The following is a 17,722-nucleotide window of genomic DNA, read 5'->3' on the forward strand; positions in this document are numbered from 1 at the left end:
TTGGAGCTTGCCAGAGGATGTGGGAACCTGTGGCTTTGCGTGTGTGCTAAATACTAATGTCCTTGCTGATGTTTGAAGCCCAGGATGGCTCCGACTCAGACAGATCCTGCTGGCCTGTCTCCTCTGCTCTCACGGCCAGACTGCGGCGACTCGTCACCGTCTACCAGCGCTGCAACCGCAAGGAGCTGCCTCCCCGTGCTGAGATGCTGGTGCCCGGTAACCATGGCTACTGGCTGCAGGATGAGATGTTCCGGAGAGCCTCTGAGATGGACTCGGTGAACAAAGAAATGCAGAAAAGGTAATGCAGCAGAGGAGCCTTTACAAAGCTGATTTAGCCCACTTGAATTCCTTGACCCCCAGAAGTGACCCAGGTAAATGCCACCAGAGCTGTCTGTGCTGCCAGCTGCATAGGGCATGGAGTCACATGGGTCCTTGCTGGGCAGGGAACATGCTCTGAGCCATGGGAGCCTTGCTGCTCCACCAGCCAGCCCAGCCGGGGAGCAGCCTCTACTGTGGGTAGCAGGTGGTGACACTGAAAGGACATCAGGGGGCAGGTTTCCAGGGTCAAGTCAGCCTCAGCAAAGGAGAGTTGTGTCCCTGGAACACACTGTGGATGAGGGTGACCGATGAGCACTGTCACAGCCCATGAGCGGTGCCCTTCCAACCCTTGTGGCTCTCACAGCACTGGCTTTGCCTCCTGCTCATGGCCACTGGAGCCCAGTGGTGATATACCCTGCTTGCACTGTGCTCCCATTTCATTTGTGTCCCAGTAAGTGGGAGGGGGTTGGGACTGTCCCAGCACCCTGAGTGGCTCTCTGCAGCCATTGAGAGGGTGTGCACAGGGTGATGCTGCTGCTGTTGCTGCCAGTATCCCATGCCATCCCAGGACTGGGACTCTCTGTGGTCACCAGCCCTCAATGGGATGGCCTTCAGTGAACCTGTCCCTGCAGCAGGACCCCACATAACCACATGGCATGTGTGCTGCTGTGTGCTCTGTTCTTGGCCTCCTTGTGTAGAAGCTGCTCCAGCCACCTTCTCTTTCCTCTTTTTCTGGACTTCTTCTAGTTGTACCGTCCCCTCTGCGAGATGGGGGCATCAATGGTTGTGCTGTAGACATCACAGCAGCCTGGTATCTCCTGCTCCTTAATTCTCTGGGCTTTTTCTAGGGGAGATTGCCTTACAGGAGTTTTCCACTGGCCTTTAATTTGAGGCCTTTTGACAAATTCACCATTGAGCTCCTTGATTCGGATTGTTAATATATTTATTAATTAACCTTCTTGTTCTCATTTTTGAAATGAAACATGACTGCAGCCCCAATGCTGGCCCAGGTGTATTTTGGGCAATTGGAGAGTGCTGTGGGTGTTGTCACCCTGTCTACTTTCCTTTGACATGTCTAAGCTGCTTGCTGGTGCTGGCTCAGAGCTGCAATTCAGGGGCTGAGATTTTACTGGAAGCTCTTTTCAGGCCTCAGTGCTCCCCTTTTTCTACTCTTGCACTCTTGTGTGCACCCAGGTCTGTTCTCTGTGGCTTTTCCTCTGGGCTCTGCCTGGGCCAGTATTTGCCCGGGACACTTCACCAACTGTGTCCTTTGAGTGGTCCCCATAAGGTAAAAGCTCAGAGGGTCCAAGCCAGCATGAAAGTTGTATTCTAAGAGTGCTGTAACTGAACTCCTCCCTTACCACTGCTGCTCTCCTTTGCTGGGGAGGAGCTGACACTCAGGAGTGCACAGGAGTCAGTAAGGTGGGTGGTGTTTGTTACTGGGACCCTTACAGCAGCAAGCCCCAGTCTCAGTTTTCCTCTGGAAGAGGCTGGATGAGAACGGTGTCTGCATATCTTTCCTTTGTAATTCCTGGTACAGAGAACTGACCTTACTATGGAAGTCAAACAGCTTGATGTAGCAGGAAGGGAGTAGATAGGATAGGTTTGTGCCTCGCTGTTGGCAGCACAGCCCAGAGCTGCACTCAGGGGTTTTTTGAAGCAACCAAGAGGGTTTTTTCAGCAATTAGTTGAGAGCCAGAGGGCCTGTGGCCTCTGCTCCTCCTCCCTGTGCACCAGAGGGCAGAGCATCTAGTGCTGTGGCGGTCTCCCCAGTGTGCTCCTCCTAACAGCTCTCTCAAAACTGTTGGTCAGTAACTAGACAGTGCTCTCTGAACCTCTCTGCCTGGTACTTTGCCTGTTCTGGGCCCAGAATGTGTCTCAGTGGTGTTCCCATCTCCTTCCTGCTCTACAGGTGGACCAGGAGGGAGCAGGCAGATTTCTACCGCACTGTCTCTTCCTTTGGGGTTATCTACGACCAAGAGAAAAAAATCTTTGACTGGGCTCAATTCCGAGCCATCTCTCGACTGGAGAAGAAGACAGATGAGAGCCTGGAGAAGTACTTCTACAGCTTTGTGGCCATGTGCAAGAATGTCTGTGGTCTCCCTTTGTGGAAGGAGGATGGTGAGTGGAAATTGCATGGCCTATGGAGGGGTACTGGTAGGTCATGTAGAAGGGATCCCACTGCTCTCGTGGAGCAGGAGAGCAAGGGAGGAGCTTCAGAGACAGTTGGAAGCAGTGAGACGCCAGGCAGGCCATGGGCTTGCAGCAGTCATGCATTTCTGGCTGCCTTGTCCCCACCACACAGTGCCTCCCTGGCACAGAGGGAGGGTAGAACAGCCCTGTGGATTCGTGCCCCTGCTCTCACAAATCTCTTGGAGTTCTCACAGGAAACCACAACATTTTATCCAAGACAGCAACCTCTGTGAGGTGAGAGACAAGTTGAGAAGCAGCACACACAAAGCACAGCTCCATGCTGGAGCTGGGGGTTGTTTGGGTGAGCTGTATTGCTGCTCTCCAAGCATCCCTCTGCTCTGTTGGACAGAGTCCTTTCCATCTATGCCTGTGCCTGTGCTGACTGTGGAGCTCTGCTGCATGGTAAATGGAGCCTGGATCCACTGCAGGAGGCTCAGGAAGCCTTGCCAATACACAGGGCATTTGTTTTCTTTGAGTGCTCTGCAGAGGTCCTACGTTGGCACTGGACAGGACATGACAGATGAAAAGCTCCTTGGAGGCTATTTAGGCACAAAGTGATTTGTTTCCAACAACAGCAGAAAATATTTTGCCTCAGATCTGTCATGTAGTCTGGTCTTAGGCACAGTTCTTGTGTGTGTGTGTGTGTGTTGTACCTTAGGTAGCTGTTCCTCATCAGAAGAGCTGCATGAGCTGCCCTTCCTGACAATGGGCTGAAGGTTCAGGCAGCTCCAGCAGTGCTGGTGATGATGGAGCAGAGCTCAGACAAGACTCTGAAATCCTCTGCAGCTGGTGCTGCTCTTGATCCAGCTGCTGAAGTCAGGGGGTTTTACTCCCTATGTCCATTTGGTGGGATACGACTGGAAGGTACTGAGACTGGAAAAAGAGGCCTCAGCAGTGGCTACAAACACTGGCCCCACCTCACCTGCATTATGAGCAAGGTTAAAACTCAGCTTGCTCATCACTGCCTCTGAGGAACTTCTGCCAGCCCAAATAATGTGTTCTTGGCTTTGCTGTCCCTGCTGCAGGTCCTCCAGACCCTGACATCTACGTGGAGCCCATCACGGAGGAGCGTGCTGCCAGGACCCTGTACCGCATCGAGCTGCTGCGGAAGGTGCGCGAGCAGGTGCTCAAGTGCCCGCAGCTCCACGAGCGCCTCAAGCTGTGCCAGCCCAGCCTCTACCTGCCCGTGTGGTGGGAGTGTGGCAAACACGACCGGGACCTGCTCATCGGCACTGCCAAGCACGGCCTGAACCGCACTGACTACTACATCATGAATGACCCCCAGCTGTCCTTTCTAGACGCATACAGAAACTATGCCCAGCATAAAAGAGCAGGGCTCCCAGGCCCAGAAACCCTGTGCTGCCTTTACCAGTCTAACTCCAAACTCTACAGTTCCCCCATGTATAGCCAGATGGATCAGTCCTGTGAAGCCCTGGAGAACGAAGCCGAGAGTCACATCAAGCTAGAAACCGTGGACAGCACCATGTCCCAGGCTGGGGGCAGCCCGCTGGACACAAACTGTGAAACATTCATGTCTGAAGTCCGGGACATCATTTCCAGTAACTACGATGAGAGCTCGCTGCCGGACTCGCTGGTGTGCATGATGTACGATGAGAAGGCCTGTCCCAGCGAGCAGAGCTCCCTCACCAGGGACAGCCCCAGCTGCACGGATGTTGGAAACAGTGGCGCCAAACTCTCTGAGGGCAAGCTGGAGGGGGATGAGGATCCATCCAGCTGCGATGCAGATGCCATGAGAGAGGCTCCCTTCCTGGAGGGTTTGCAGGTGGGCTCTGACCGAATGGACAATCAGAATGAAGAAGCTGAGCCTTCACCTTCTACCCCCGAGAGCAATCCTCCAGAGAGTGCCCCAGCCAAACTCAGCAAAGGCTTGGAACAGAATGGAGCACTTGCCAGCCCGGCAGCAGGGCTGCCTGAGCATGGCACCGTGGAAAGGGTCCTAAGTGTGGGGCTCTACAGTCCCAGTCTCCATAACTATGAACTAAAGGTTCCTCCTGAGCAGAGGTTCATCAGTCTGCTGCAGGAGAAAGGATTGGAGGCAAAGTCGGGGCCAAGTCAGAGCCACAGTGAGGAAGATGAGGAGGAAGAAGAAGACGATGATAACTCTGAGGCAGCAGCAGATGCTGTGGAAGGCTTGAATGGTCCCAGGACCAGGGCTGATTTTGACCCCGAGGCTCATGAACTGGGGGCTGAGGAGCAGAGCTCTGGTCTCCCCACACCAGAGGACACTTGCCCAGAAGATGTAAATGGCGAGAGGGAGTCCCTGGGTCTGGGGGAGCCCGTGACAGAGGTCAGGGAGGACTGTGGCTTGAATGAGGAGAGCACCCAGCAGCAGCACTCACTGGACCAGGCTCAAAGCCAGCCCTTCAGCCTGCCCACACCTCTGCCTCAGGGGAGGCCTCAGGGGGCAGAGGCCCCCTGTGTCAGGGAGGAGCCCTTGGGCCGAGATGCTGAGGGGCAGACAGGCTGCACAGAGACCCTGCACCCTGAGCCTCAGGGCATAAAGCAAGAAGAGTGTGAGAACAGAGATGACGGGGAGAAAGCCAGCAGCAACCAGAGCCAAGGTAATGTCCTGAGAACTCCCTTGGGTTGACAGTCACCTCTGGCTATGGTGGGAGGGCCTTGCTGTCCTCCCTGCAGAGCCAAACCTTGGGGCTGGCCGGCCCATGGAGTGGCCTCCCATCTGTAGGATCTGAGGTCCCTTTAGCTGCTGCAACTGGGAGCAAAAGGTATTGGAGGCTGCATTTGCCAGTAGAGCTGACCAGAACTCTCCACCCTGAGCCCCAGCAGCCCTTCTGCTAAGAGCATGCCATGGAATGCAGGATGCCTTTCCCTTTCTGGCACAGAGCACTGCCTGTTGAGCAGCTCCCTTTGGAAAAGCATATGCCCTCCCTCTTGCCCACCTGGGAATGGCCACACATGGGGGCTACTGCACTTCAAGCCCCCCAAACTCAGCTCAGGGGAATGATGGTCCTTCCTGCGTAGCTTGCGCTGCCTGCCCTGGTCCGAGTCTGCTGCTTCTCTTGGAGACTTGGGGACTGTTTTGGACCTTTGTGGAGCTAGCTGGGCATTGGGGTGGGAATGTGTAAGGAGATACCCACCTCTAGATGGGAAGAAAGGCAGGGTGGTTGTGGGCTCTATTCTCCATTGCTTTTTTAGATGGTCCAGAGAAGTACTTGGAGGAAGAGAACAAGAATTCTGCTTCTGTCCTGCCCGGGGAGATTGATGATCTTCAGGATGCCCGGGCACCAACCATTGCCCAGCTGCTGCAGGAGAAGACACTTTACTCCTTCTCTGAGTGGCCTAAGGTGAGGTTAAAATGAACACAATTTGTATCAAAGTGTTTCCGGGTAGCCCTGGCCAGCAGTAGCTCACACAGCTCCAGCTCTGCCTCCTGCTCTTCTGCAGACCTCATTGGATGCTCTGGCCAACGTGCTCTTCCCAAGCATCTGTGCCGTGGAGATGCTTGCCCCCAAAGCAGCTCCCTGCTGAGCTGAGATTACCTGGGCTGGGCTTGACTTTAATCCTCAGCTGTTGTTGTACACAGGTCACTCATTCCAGTTTTAGCTTGCCACCATCCAATTCTGTTTGCAGGACCGTGTGATCATCAACCGCATTGACAACATCTGCCACGCCATCCTGAAGGGCAAGTGGCCTTCCTCCAGCCAGCAGTTTGAGGCACAGAGCCTGCTGACAGCCCCAGCCATGGCCAGCAGCACTGGCAGCAGGAGCAGCTTTACTGAGTCAGAAGCCGCCGATTCCACCTTCAATAACGGGGTCTTAATGTCACGGGTACAAAAGGTGAGGGGGGCTCTCAGGCAGTGAAAGGCTCAGAACTCTAGGGTGAGACATTGCCCAGAAGTACTCAGGAGTTTCCCAAGTGTGGCCCCTCGGTGCCAGTTGGGGTGTATAACACATGGCTTAAGCCACTTGGTCCCCTGGCAGTAGGTCCTGGAGGGTGCCCCATGATCTCAGCCCTGCCCCCCTCCTTGGAAGGCAGCTGCTGTTGGCAGCTCTGCAGCTTCTGTGGCTCTAAAGGTGCTTCCAGAATCAGCACTGGAGTGGCTGACATGGTCAAAGGGGACATCCCACTGGTATCCCAAAGGAAGGGGTGCGAGGAGCACTGCCCTGTCAAGTCCCCAGCTCCCAAGTCCCAGTGCCCCAGTCCCCAACAGTCACATTGGACAGACAGGAGCTGGTGGCCTGGGGCCCCAGCAGCTGGCAGAGCAGCCATGGTTATAACACCTTGGGATATCTGAGTGTGTGCAAGGGTGCTCCTGCACCACCCCCACACCGGGAAAGAGATATGATATGCCCACAGAAAGGACATCCCTCAGGGCTCCTTGGAGAGGCAGGGATGACTCTTAGCTCAGTGCTGGTGTGAGGAGCTGTGGTCCCTGGGCAGGGCAGGAGCAGCTGTAACCCTCTGTGCCTTTGGTACACACAGGAAGGTTTCCTGAGCCCTGCCTTTGCAAAAGATGAGCAGAAGCACAGGAGACCCTATGAATTTGAGATGGAGAGAGATGCCAAACAGAGGAGCCTGGAGCAGCTGGCAGCAGCCCATGTCCATCCACCCATTGTGCTGAACGGCTGGCGCGAGGCAGCGGTGGACTTGTCCAGAGGCTCTGATGGGTCCCCAGGGAGCTCCTCTCCTTTCCCCCTGAACACAAACATGCCCAAACTGGGGACCGTGAATGCCCTCCAGAGCTCCCTGGGCATGGACTTGTCTGGCATCCTACAGGCAGGGTTAATCCATCCTGTCACTGGACAGATTGTAAATGGCAGCCTCCGAAGAGATGATGCTGCCATGAGGAGGAGACGGGGCAGGAGGAAAAATGTTGAAGGGATGGACCTCATCTTCTTGAAGGAGAGGCCTCTTCCAAACAGGCTGCAGGTGGGTTGATGCTCCCCCCTTTCGCATGAACCCAGTGGAGTCAGCAGTTTGTTTCATGGCCCAGTTCCCCCCTCCAAACTCTGCTGTCCATGACACTGCACTGCTTCCTCCAGGACAGCTTGGTTTGTGCAGGACCAGGTAGGAGTAGATACTACAGGGAGGAAAGGAAGTTGCCCCTCTGGTTTACAGCACTCTGGAGTGTTTGAATCTTCTTTTAAACATTATTAAAAGCAGCTGTCCCACCTCAGGGAATGTTTAGGTTTAGGGAAGATGAGGAAGACAAGATCCTGCTACTCCCTTTCTCCTTCTCTCCTGGGATCCACTCAAAGAATAGAGCAAGACCAGCATCCCTAGACCACTTTTAGGAGTGATCTGAGGGGAAGTTGGTCTTCCTGGTGATTGGAGTGTTTCCTTGTGAGTTCAGAAGCATATCTCAGCTTTCTGTGCCTTCCCTACCACCAGTGCTGGGGATGGAGTGGAAATGTAATGTGGTGGTGGGTGGTGATTTAAGGAACAGGCACTGGGCGTATCTGGATTAGCCTGTGTGATGGGAGCAGATGACCTGCTTTGGGAACTGGGCTTCTCGGGGTGCACATGCATCACTGCAGTTGTTGATGGGCTGTCCCTGCTCCTCCTTCCATGGCAGGACGTTCAGGAAGAGCAGCCACAGCCTCCTCAGAACAGTCCCCTCCCTGATGGGCCAGTTGCTGCTACCTCAGCTCCACAGCCAGTCCCAGCTGTAGGCAGCCAAGAGAAGGCTGTCCCGAATAAGAGTCTCCTTGACTGGCTCCGGCAGCAGTCTGACTACACACTCGATGTCCCCAGCTTTGGCACAGTAAGGGTGGCCTTCAGTGGCACACGTGTGTGTGTGTGTGTGTCTGTGTGTGTCTCTGTGTGTTTGTGTGTGCCTGCCTCGTGCATTGCCCTTTGTGTTATGTTCTTTCTTGTAACACGGTTTGTGGTGTTCATTGGGGCTGTTCAGGGATTCATTACATATTTTAGAGGTGAGCACTGTTGCCCTGTACAGCAACAAAAGGCACTTGCTGCTGAAGAACTCCTCTGCTTTCCCCCAGAACACAAACATGCCCAGACGGGGGACTGTCAGTACCCTCCGGGTTCCCTGGGCATGGACCTGTCTGGCATCCTCCAGGAGCTGAGCCCTGTTACCCAAGGTCGGTTCTCCAGCTGCAGTGCATCTCTCTGCCCAATGCACAGTGTGTTCCAGAAGGGCCAGGGATGGATGGGGACAGAAATGAGAAAATGGATTTGAGGTGTTCAAGGTCTGTCTATGTTGTTCTTTTTCACCTGCGGTAATTATAGGCAGTGCTGTTGTACTAAATAAGGTTCCCAGGCAAGAGAAAACATGCTCTCTTTAAGAGCCAGACCGAAGAGGCTGTGTTGGAGGCTGACAGGCTGTGGCCATGTGGCCATGGATGCTCTCAGAAAGCAGTGGCTCAGAGTGAGGTGCACAGTCTGTCTGATTCTTCCTGCTCTCTCAGAAACTTCCAGCTCTTGGTTTCACAGGTTGGTTTGCTACAGGTTTCAGCTCATTTAGGCTGTTTGACCATGTGGTAGGCAGAGCACAGACCATGAAACAGAGCAGGAAGAAATGTGGTGGTAAAACAGAAAAGACTGCATCTTGGTCCTGGAGGATCATGTGCCTGAGGCGGGGATTTCCTGGAGCTTGAAGTACAGGCAAGACATGAGCGTTTTAAAGCTTGTTAGAGATGAGAGCTGAGGAGCCCAGCATCTGCTCAGCAGGATGGCGTTTCTTTTCAAAGTTCAGAGACACATCCAGCTGTGTGCCCAGGGCCAAGGCCTCACTGGAGCAGGTGTGGAGATGCCTTCCCACTCCTTCCCAACACCCTTGCCTTCCGGGGAGGTACTGGAGCCTGTCCAGTCTGACTGTGCCTCTGGTGAAGCTCTTGCTCCCAGAAAGCCCCAGTGCCTCAGGCCAGCCCTGCAGGATTTCTTCTGTCCGTGTAGGATGGATTGAGAGAGGCTTTAGGGTATTGCAGTAGTTCGGTTCAAAGGATGAATTGCACTCAGGGCTTTTTTCTGACTCTCAGGAATCTGGGCTTTCCGAGTTGTTGGTTATAATGCTCCGTCCCTGCAGGCACATCGACAGGGGGTGTGCAGTGACTTGGCTGTAACTCGGTAGGTTGCAGTTCAGAGGGCTCTGATCCCAAAGAAACATGGTGCAGCATCTCTGTTGTGAAAATGGGTGGTGAGGAGCAGGTGGCTGTATGAGAGTGACAAGTGGCACACACAGACCTGTTCTCTCTTTACTGGGTGTATGCAGTGTCCTGTTTACAGATGCATGTATAAGAACCTGCAGTGTCGGGAGTGGAGGAGAGTTAGAAAGGGCTAGGGCGCTCTAAGTGGGGTACACTGGAGACCCCTTTATATCTACAAAAATCAGTTTTGCTCATTTGAGAGCTGATCCTGTGGCAGGGACCGGTTTGTGCTGCTGGTGCTACTCCTGCCCCAGCCTGCAGGGATTCCCTGTCCCTTGGGAGCCCATCCATGCTGCTCTCCTGCAGGGCTTGTAGCCAGCCGGGCTCATTAAGCCATCTAGTCTCATTAACATTGTCTTGTTTGCACTCCAGAATTTTTCAGACAAGCCCAAGCAGAGGAGGCAGCGCTGCAAGGACCCCAACAAACTGGACATTAGCTCTCTGACGGGAGAGGAGCGGGTGCCGGTGGTACATAAGGGTACCGGACGGCGGGTAAGCAAAGGCCTGTTCTGTGCTCTGCCCTCAGTGTCCCAAAATGCTTAGCAGACTTTGAGCTCACCTGTGGGGGAGATTTAATCCAGAGAAGCCTATGGATGAGACAAAAGTCTGGAAGAGGTCTCTAATCTACATTATCCTGTGACACATGTGTGCCCAGGGACATGCAGACCAGTGAAATAAGTGACTGACTGTGTGAAGTAAGGGATGTGGGAGTGTCATCCCTTGCCAGGGGGCACAGACTTCTCAGTGGCAATGGGAAACAGCCTTTGGCTTTAAAGCCATCCTCAGCACAGCTGTGTCATGTGCTTTCCATCCTAGATTTGGTTGTTCCCCTTGAGTTCATTGCAATATGCCACAATCTGTAACATTGCCATGCAAGTACCTTTGGTTTGTTCCTCCTTATGAGGTACAGGCTAGAGCACACCAATACCCATCCCGCTGCTGGGCTTGTAGAAAGTCGAGGGTTGGAAGGGCTTTTTCTTGCTTTCTGAGCACAGAGCTTGGATTTACTTGTCTGCAGTTTAATCTCCAGGGCACTGAGGTTCACCTCTCTGAACAAGAAGGGGTGTTCAGGAGTACTTTGCACCAAAATTAGTTCTTAAACACACCCAGGACTGTACAAGGTCAGAAGGTGATGTGACATTAATCCCATCTAAAAGCAGAACTAAAGAGTGAGGCAGAAAGGTTGTTTCAGCCACATCTGTGTTCCCCTTTGTTGCCCCCATGCTTGGCCTTTTCTGGGTGAGCTGGAGACTTTTCCAGTTCTAAATATGGCTTTTACAGAAGCTCTGTCCCCATCACTGGTCCCTGAGAGGGCAGTGAGCTGGGCCACAGAGGCTGAGCCTGCCTTTTCTCCCTGAGCTGTGTGTCTGGAGGCAGCAGGCACACTTTAAATCCTGCAGAAAGGCAAGTGTAGCAAGGCAAGAGTCTCCACCCCAGCCAAATTGCAGCCCAAAGCAAGAAGCTAGGGGAAGTGTAATCATATTTTTTGTATTATTTTACATAACTCTCTCTGCAATAGAGGTCATCCTTCTGCTGTGTTTTATAGTTAGGGGGAGCCACGGCACCAGCATTGAAGGAATTGCCAAGGTGGCTTGATGCAAACTTGGAGTATGCTGTTGCAGCTGACTGGGCTGACATTGTTAAGCTTTCAGTAAGTTAGAGCTTTTGGAGAAATCTGTATCATATCATCTTTTTTTTTCCCCTCCCCATCCCCACAACCTTTCTCCAGTGAGGATCTGGGGGCTGCGAGGCAGGCCCTGGGCTGGGTGTGTGGGAGGGGATGGCTGCAGAGCGGGAGGTTGGGCCATGCCAGTGCCAGCCCCGTGGCCACAGAGAGGGGCCAGGCCCCAGGAGCAGGGCTCAGCGTGCTTAGGGTAGCAGGGGCAAGAGGAATGCCCTAGGAGCTGGATGGAAGGGTGTGGACAAAACATTCTCATGGGTCAAATTTTCAAAAACACCTCTAGTTGATACTTTTCATCAGCTCCTGTGAGCTCTGCCTGTACAGCTGTGGGCCCACCAAAAGCCCTACAGGTCACCAGGCCTGAAGGGTCAGGCACAGGCAGGGAGAGGGGCAGGACGGAGTCTCCTGCGCCACATTCATCCACCCTGTCCATCCACCAATCCCTGCCCTGCTGTGTGGCAGAGCCTGTGAGGAGCCTCTCCCCTCCGGCATGCCCGGCACTGCCAGATCGTCCTGCCCTGCCCTGTGGGCTGGCCTGATCCAGACTTCTCCCTGCAGTCCCTCTCACCTGCTGCCTGGTTTTGGGCTGCAGTGGTTTGTGTGACAACCTTGCAGAGGGCTGGAGGGTGAATCTATTGGTGAATTTTAGAGGTTTGTACTGCTCTCAAATTGGTTTTTCCTTAGCTCTGGAGATTTGGCACGGTCTGTCCCACTGCCCAGGAAATGGCTCCATGTCCAGGCTGGCATCAGGGCCCCACCTCTGCAGCCAGTCCTGGGTGAGCTGACAGCTCTTCCTTCCCCTGACTTGAGGGGACAATCCCTTTGCCACAGAAACCACTGAGTGCCTGGCACTGCCTGGGCACCTCTCCTGTGCCCTGCTCCAATGGCTGCATCCCATGATCATTCCCACCCCATGGACACTGAGCTTTTGGAGAATGCATACCCATCCTGGCAGGGGAGGGATGCAGAAGGATGGCCAGCGGCTCTGGGCGCTCAGGCCAGCAGGAGCTGGGGCTGGCTGGCCCACAGAGCCTGGGGACACTCATGGCTCTGTGTAGCTTCTCCCACGTGCCAGTGGGAGATGCTCCCAGAAGATTCTCCCTCCTTGGGCAGGTGCTGTGCTGAGCAGACTGCCAGGCACATCTAATTCACCTTTCTGCACTACAGGTGGCAACAGGAAATACTTTTCCTACCTAAATTTATTATTCAAAATAGTTCAAAGAGTGGTGATATTGATACCCAAGGGAACCACAAATGGAAATGTTTAAATGTCTGTGTTGAGGATGCTGAAAAAGGGAGTGTTAAGCTGTGCTGTGGATCCCCCTGAACTGCTCTGTGTAACCAGATGATCTCACCCACTTCTGGCTGCTGGGTTTTGGTCCTATGTCTCTTCTGTCAGAAGACCTTTCTGAATGCTCCCTGGCATCTCTGTGAAGCTCTGGCCAGGAAGTCCTCAGTCAGCATGCCCACTCTCTGTGTCATCCCATGAGCTTTGCTGTCCTGCAGAGCATTGAAAATTTGGCCCTTCCCATCTCAAAGAGGATTTTTTCACCTGTTGCTGAAGGCACAATTAGAGCTGGGCAGGGAGCTGAATGGGCAGCTGACACCATGCTGCCCTGGTGCTTCTCACGCTGTGAGCAGCTGGTGCTGAGGGCTGGGGTGAAAAACAGGGTAAAAACATGCTTCCTCCTCCCCTCCCTGAGCATTAGAGAGTGCAGGATCCTGCCAGGGCAGAACAAGGGTGTTTTGCATTTGGCAGCATCTCTTGGGGAAAAGTTGTGTGTACCTCTCAAATTCCATATCATGTAGGCAGATATTTCTGTGCCAACACCATCTGGGACACAGATGTGGGCACAGACAAGCCAGATTTCCTTCGCTGCAGTAGTAACTGTCAGGTGCTCTCTGTTATGTCTCATTTTCAGGGCTACTTACCCGAAAACAAATTCAATCGCATCCTCACCGAGCCTGTGCTCCGGGACACTGGGCCACGCCGGAGAGGGAGGAGGCCCCGGAATGAACTCCTTAAAGGCCCTGGTGTTGTAGCAGATTCTTCTTCTGGAATGGGACCACTGTTCATGAACGGACTAATTGCAGGGATGGATCTAGTGGGACTTCAGAACATGAGAAATATGCAAGGGATCCCTCTGACCGGGCTGGTTGGGTTTCCTGCTGGCTTTGCAGCAGTGCCCTCTGGTGAGGATGTGAAGAGCACCCTGAGCATGTTGCCCATGATGCTCCCGGGCATGGCGACCGTACCCCAGATGTTCGGTGTGGGAGGGCTCCTCAACTCCCCGATGACCACAACTTGCACCGCCACTGCTCCGACTTCGTTAACAAGCACAACGAAAGGCGGCACTGCCAGCGCCGAGAAAGCCAATGAGGAGAAACGGGGCAGCCAGGATGGGAAAAAGGAACCTCTCACTGAAGATAAGCCTGGTCCTAGTTCATTTTCTAATCAGACAGAATCCGCAATAACTACCAGTAGTCCTGTAGCTTTTAACCCATTTCTTATCCCAGGGATGTCTCCTGGACTGATCTATCCCTCCATGTTCCTTTCCCCTGGCATCGGCATGGCGCTGCCTGGCATCCAGCAAACCAGGCACTCGGAGGCGGCAAACCTGGAGAGCCAGAAGCGGAAGAGGAAGAAAGCGAAAGGGGAATTGGCAAATCCAGAGCCAGAAACTGTCTCACTGCCGGAAAAAGAAGCTGCAAACAGTCAAAACTGTGTGCAGCAGAGCCCGCCAGTGGCGGCAGAGAAGGAGCAGGACGGACCAGCAGAGGAGGAGCGCCAAGCAGCTCACGATACCGATTAGACCTTTTGTTTCATTGAAAGAAAAACACAAAAAGATTGTGGCTTGTGAGTTTCTTATCCCATAAACTCTTTGTTACTTCCCCTCCCACCCTGCTCCACCTTCATAAACCTGTGTTTCCATGAGTAATACTATCTACCTAATTCCCTGTCAGAAAAAACTGGTGACATACTACATGTTAATAGTTGCAGGGTCTTGCCACTTTATTAGATAAACAGTGTTGTCTAGCTAGTATGGGAGGCACCGAATTCTCATTCTGTTTTTCCAGTCAATCATCCCAGCTGACAATAGCAAATCCAGTACTTGGTCACCCCCCGCAAATTGCTCACTCCTTTGAGAAGAAAAAGCAGCAAAAAAACAAAAGCAAAAGAAAAGTGTTTATCTCTTGGTCTAACACACAGACAAGGGTATTTCTGTCTACAGTGACACTGAACGAAAAAGCCTATATTTGGGCTAAAAGCACAGCTATAGTAAGTGCTAATGTGTATTTTTGATTTAAAGTATTTCCCTATTTTATCATGGTTACTAGAATAGTAGTATAGACAGAAGTATATAACTAATAATTGAAAATGCATATATTCATTTCTTTGAAAGGAAAAGCATAAACTGGTAGTGATATAATTTCTTGATCACCCCACCTCAAAGGTTTGGAGACAAACTGCAGAGAGTGAAAAAATGATGTAGACATTCTTTTGTGTTTTTTAAAACCAACGTTTGGTTTTATGTTATGTGGAATTTAGTTGCCCTTTCCTTGGTAGTTACAAGAACTTTCCAGCTTGAGCTGGAAACGTTTTGCACACTTGCATGACTTTTCTGGGGTTACTGCATTTGTAGCAGCCAGTTCCTTCATCATTCTGCTTGTCTTCAGTTCTCCTCTCTGGCGTTAGTTCTCAGCTATGGCATTACAGGTGCTCTAAAGGTATTTTTTTCCAGCCATGAACAGACCACACCAATTTTAATGCTCTTATATGAACACCTAGTTTTTATATTTTCCACTCCTTACCCCAGAAGCAGCGTTCTTTCAGCAAATACGGAGAAGGCTGTAGGCCAGCTTCCCTCCTTGGGGAGTCCTCTGAGAAGGACCCTTGAGACTTTCAGAGCCTGAGTTTCTTCTAGTGGTGGACTGTGAAGAGAAGACTTTGGCTTCTTCCCATTCCGTTTGCTGTTGAACAGTATTTCCAGTCCTCCAAATGATTTCAGCATCTGCATTTCAAATGGACGGGTTTTAATGCTGCCAGCCCTCCGCTCCAGCTCTGGGTACTGAGATTCCTCCACAGGCAACTCTTCTGATTTCTCCTTCCCCTCACTCCTTTAATTCTTCTTTCTCTCGGGGTTCTTACTTGCAGCTCATGGTCTGAGAATTGAATAAAGCCACAGTGGTGCAGCAGTGAGTGAAGGGCAGGCGGGGAGGGAGTTGGAGTGTGCTACTCATCAGTTTCACACTTGGTTGTCACAATTTACTGTATTTTTTACTTTTTTTTTCTGTTGCAGTTTTGCTAATTTATCGGATGGTCCAAATGTTTTGACATAACTATTTCAGTTTGCATTATTTATTTATGATGCTTTTTGTCATTGTCTTTTATACATTTGGGATTATAAATTATGTACATGTTAAAATTAGCATCTCAAAGAAGTCTGTTACCCGTGGTCAAAAAAACCAGCTGGTTTATATTTTCGCAGAATTTATTCCCAGTTTACTGGATTGGATGATTTTTTTAAAGGATTTAGCCAATCATAAAGCAATCCTCCTACCCCCCAATAATTGTGTTCTATTTAATAACATTCTTGTAGCATAGATACTGTATCACTATCGACAGATTTCTTAGAAATGCTGCTATCTCTATTTAACTAACATTTTGTTCAGTTTTTGCCTCCAGTGGAAGCAGAAAGGGTTTTTTCAGCTGTTAAATCCAAAATCAATATAATTTATTTATGTAAAAAAAAAGTCACGATTGATATATTTTTGAACCTTTTAAGTACTAACTTTGTTTTTATTCAGTGGAAGAACATGTACTTGCCCTAAATCCTTAAAATACAAATACTATAAAACTTCATATATCTTCAAAGCCTTACTGTGAATGGATACAGAAATCTCTTCCGAGTCCATTTCTTGTTATGGGATGATTTTTCCAGGGTTACATGCATAAGGAACAGGGTCTAAAGTGAAATTTATTTAATTAGCCAGCATGCTCTATACCTTGTTCTTCCTTAGCAGACATGTATGCTACGTCTCTGGGTGTTTAGGCTTCTCTTTGCTACTTTGTGACCCTTTTGCAACCCGATATACTCTGTGGATTATTTAGACTGTAAGGCGTTAAGTGGCTGCTTCTTCTTTTCCATCATATCCCAAACAAACGCCAAATTTTCACTGGTTTTCATGGCTATTCACACGCATACATCCTTCACGAAATGTGCTAACAAAATAAACTGTCTGTGCTCTTGAACATGGATAAAAAGAAAAATATTTAAAAGTCAGATTTTTATTTTTTAAATTTAGTGACTAGATGATGCTTATCTTTCAGACTTGGGAGAGCCTTGCTACAGATGTATATAATTTTTTTCAGCAAATATATGTGAATGTTTAATTCACCTGACTCAGTGATAAACGTGACTTGCCTTTTTCTCAGCATGATCCCATGAGAAGCTGTTGAAAACAGCAGCCTGGTTGCTGCTCTAGGCTGCTCCTGGTGCCCTGTGTGTTACTCTGCTGCTCGCTGTCAGGGGCCGAGCTTGCAGCTCCCACAGCACCCTGGCTGAACTTGCCAGCCTGAAGGAACTCCTGTTCCACATGGTTTGCAAGATGCCAGGAGCAGCCCAAGCTCCAGGGACCGTTTAAAGCACAGAGGATGCACAAGGGCTCTCTGCTGACCTGCTCTTTCCACAAGGGTGGGTGAAAGCCCAGAGACTGCCACAGTCATCATACACACCCCACCCTCCAAGCAGTTACACCCCTTGGCATGTGCACAGCCCCTCCCACAGATGGGCTACTGAGGGTGCTGGGCTCCTCTCCCTGCACTTTCTGCACCTCCAAGTTTTGTGAAATGCTTGTCCTAAATCTCTGTGTAAGGATCTCAGGCTTTAGCAAAGCAGGCATTTGTCAGTGTTTCATCAGAATGATGTGCAGGACCAGCTCCATTCTTCCAAGATCCAGGAAAAAGGATACAGAGTAAAACCAGTGCTTTTACTGCTCCACCTGCCCTGTTTAAGCACCTTGTCTTGGTATTTTGTTGCTCCTTTGGGGAAGAAAAAGAGAAAGGTGTCCTGCAGAAAAGACTGGCAAAATGGTAGTGTGAACTATGAATTTCCAGTTCCAGAGTCTCTCTTTAAAATCTGGCTCCACACACTGCATCCTTGCACCTCGGCATCCATGATGCAGGATATTTGCTGGCAGAAGTTGCAGCAGGAGAGCCATGGAGGAGCGAGCATGTGCTGGCTTTGGGCTGTCACATCAGTGGTGGCTGCAGTGTCTCTGTCTCTTCAGACAAGTTGTGCTGCCTGCTGGTGGCAGTGAGTGGATGTGGTGGAGGATGGGCACTGTGGGCACAGCTTGCTCCCTGTTGTGTTTTATAGG

At 51.3% G+C, this 17,722-nt stretch overlaps 1 protein-coding gene across 1 annotated transcript in view; it reads left to right on the forward strand.

Moving 5' to 3' along the window:
- CHD6 (chromodomain helicase DNA binding protein 6) overlaps positions 1-16,740 on the forward strand; it is a 98,744-nt gene extending 82,004 nt beyond the window's left edge. Inside the window, exons 29-38 of the mRNA XM_066561789.1 lie at positions 79-298; positions 2,231-2,439; positions 3,537-5,093; positions 5,689-5,837; positions 6,124-6,330; positions 6,977-7,423; positions 8,070-8,258; positions 10,033-10,152; positions 11,207-11,311; positions 13,264-16,740. Of these exons, the coding sequence (XP_066417886.1) occupies positions 79-298; positions 2,231-2,439; positions 3,537-5,093; positions 5,689-5,837; positions 6,124-6,330; positions 6,977-7,423; positions 8,070-8,258; positions 10,033-10,152; positions 11,207-11,311; positions 13,264-14,154 (4,094 nt within the window). The 3' untranslated portion in view covers positions 14,155-16,740. The remainder of the gene's footprint in view (positions 1-78; positions 299-2,230; positions 2,440-3,536; positions 5,094-5,688; positions 5,838-6,123; positions 6,331-6,976; positions 7,424-8,069; positions 8,259-10,032; positions 10,153-11,206; positions 11,312-13,263) is intronic.
- The last annotated feature ends 982 nt before the right edge of the window (positions 16,741-17,722 follow it).

Source organism: Molothrus aeneus, chromosome 17 (genome assembly GCF_037042795.1).
Source record: "Molothrus aeneus isolate 106 chromosome 17, BPBGC_Maene_1.0, whole genome shotgun sequence".
NCBI lineage: Eukaryota > Metazoa > Chordata > Aves > Passeriformes > Icteridae > Molothrus > Molothrus aeneus.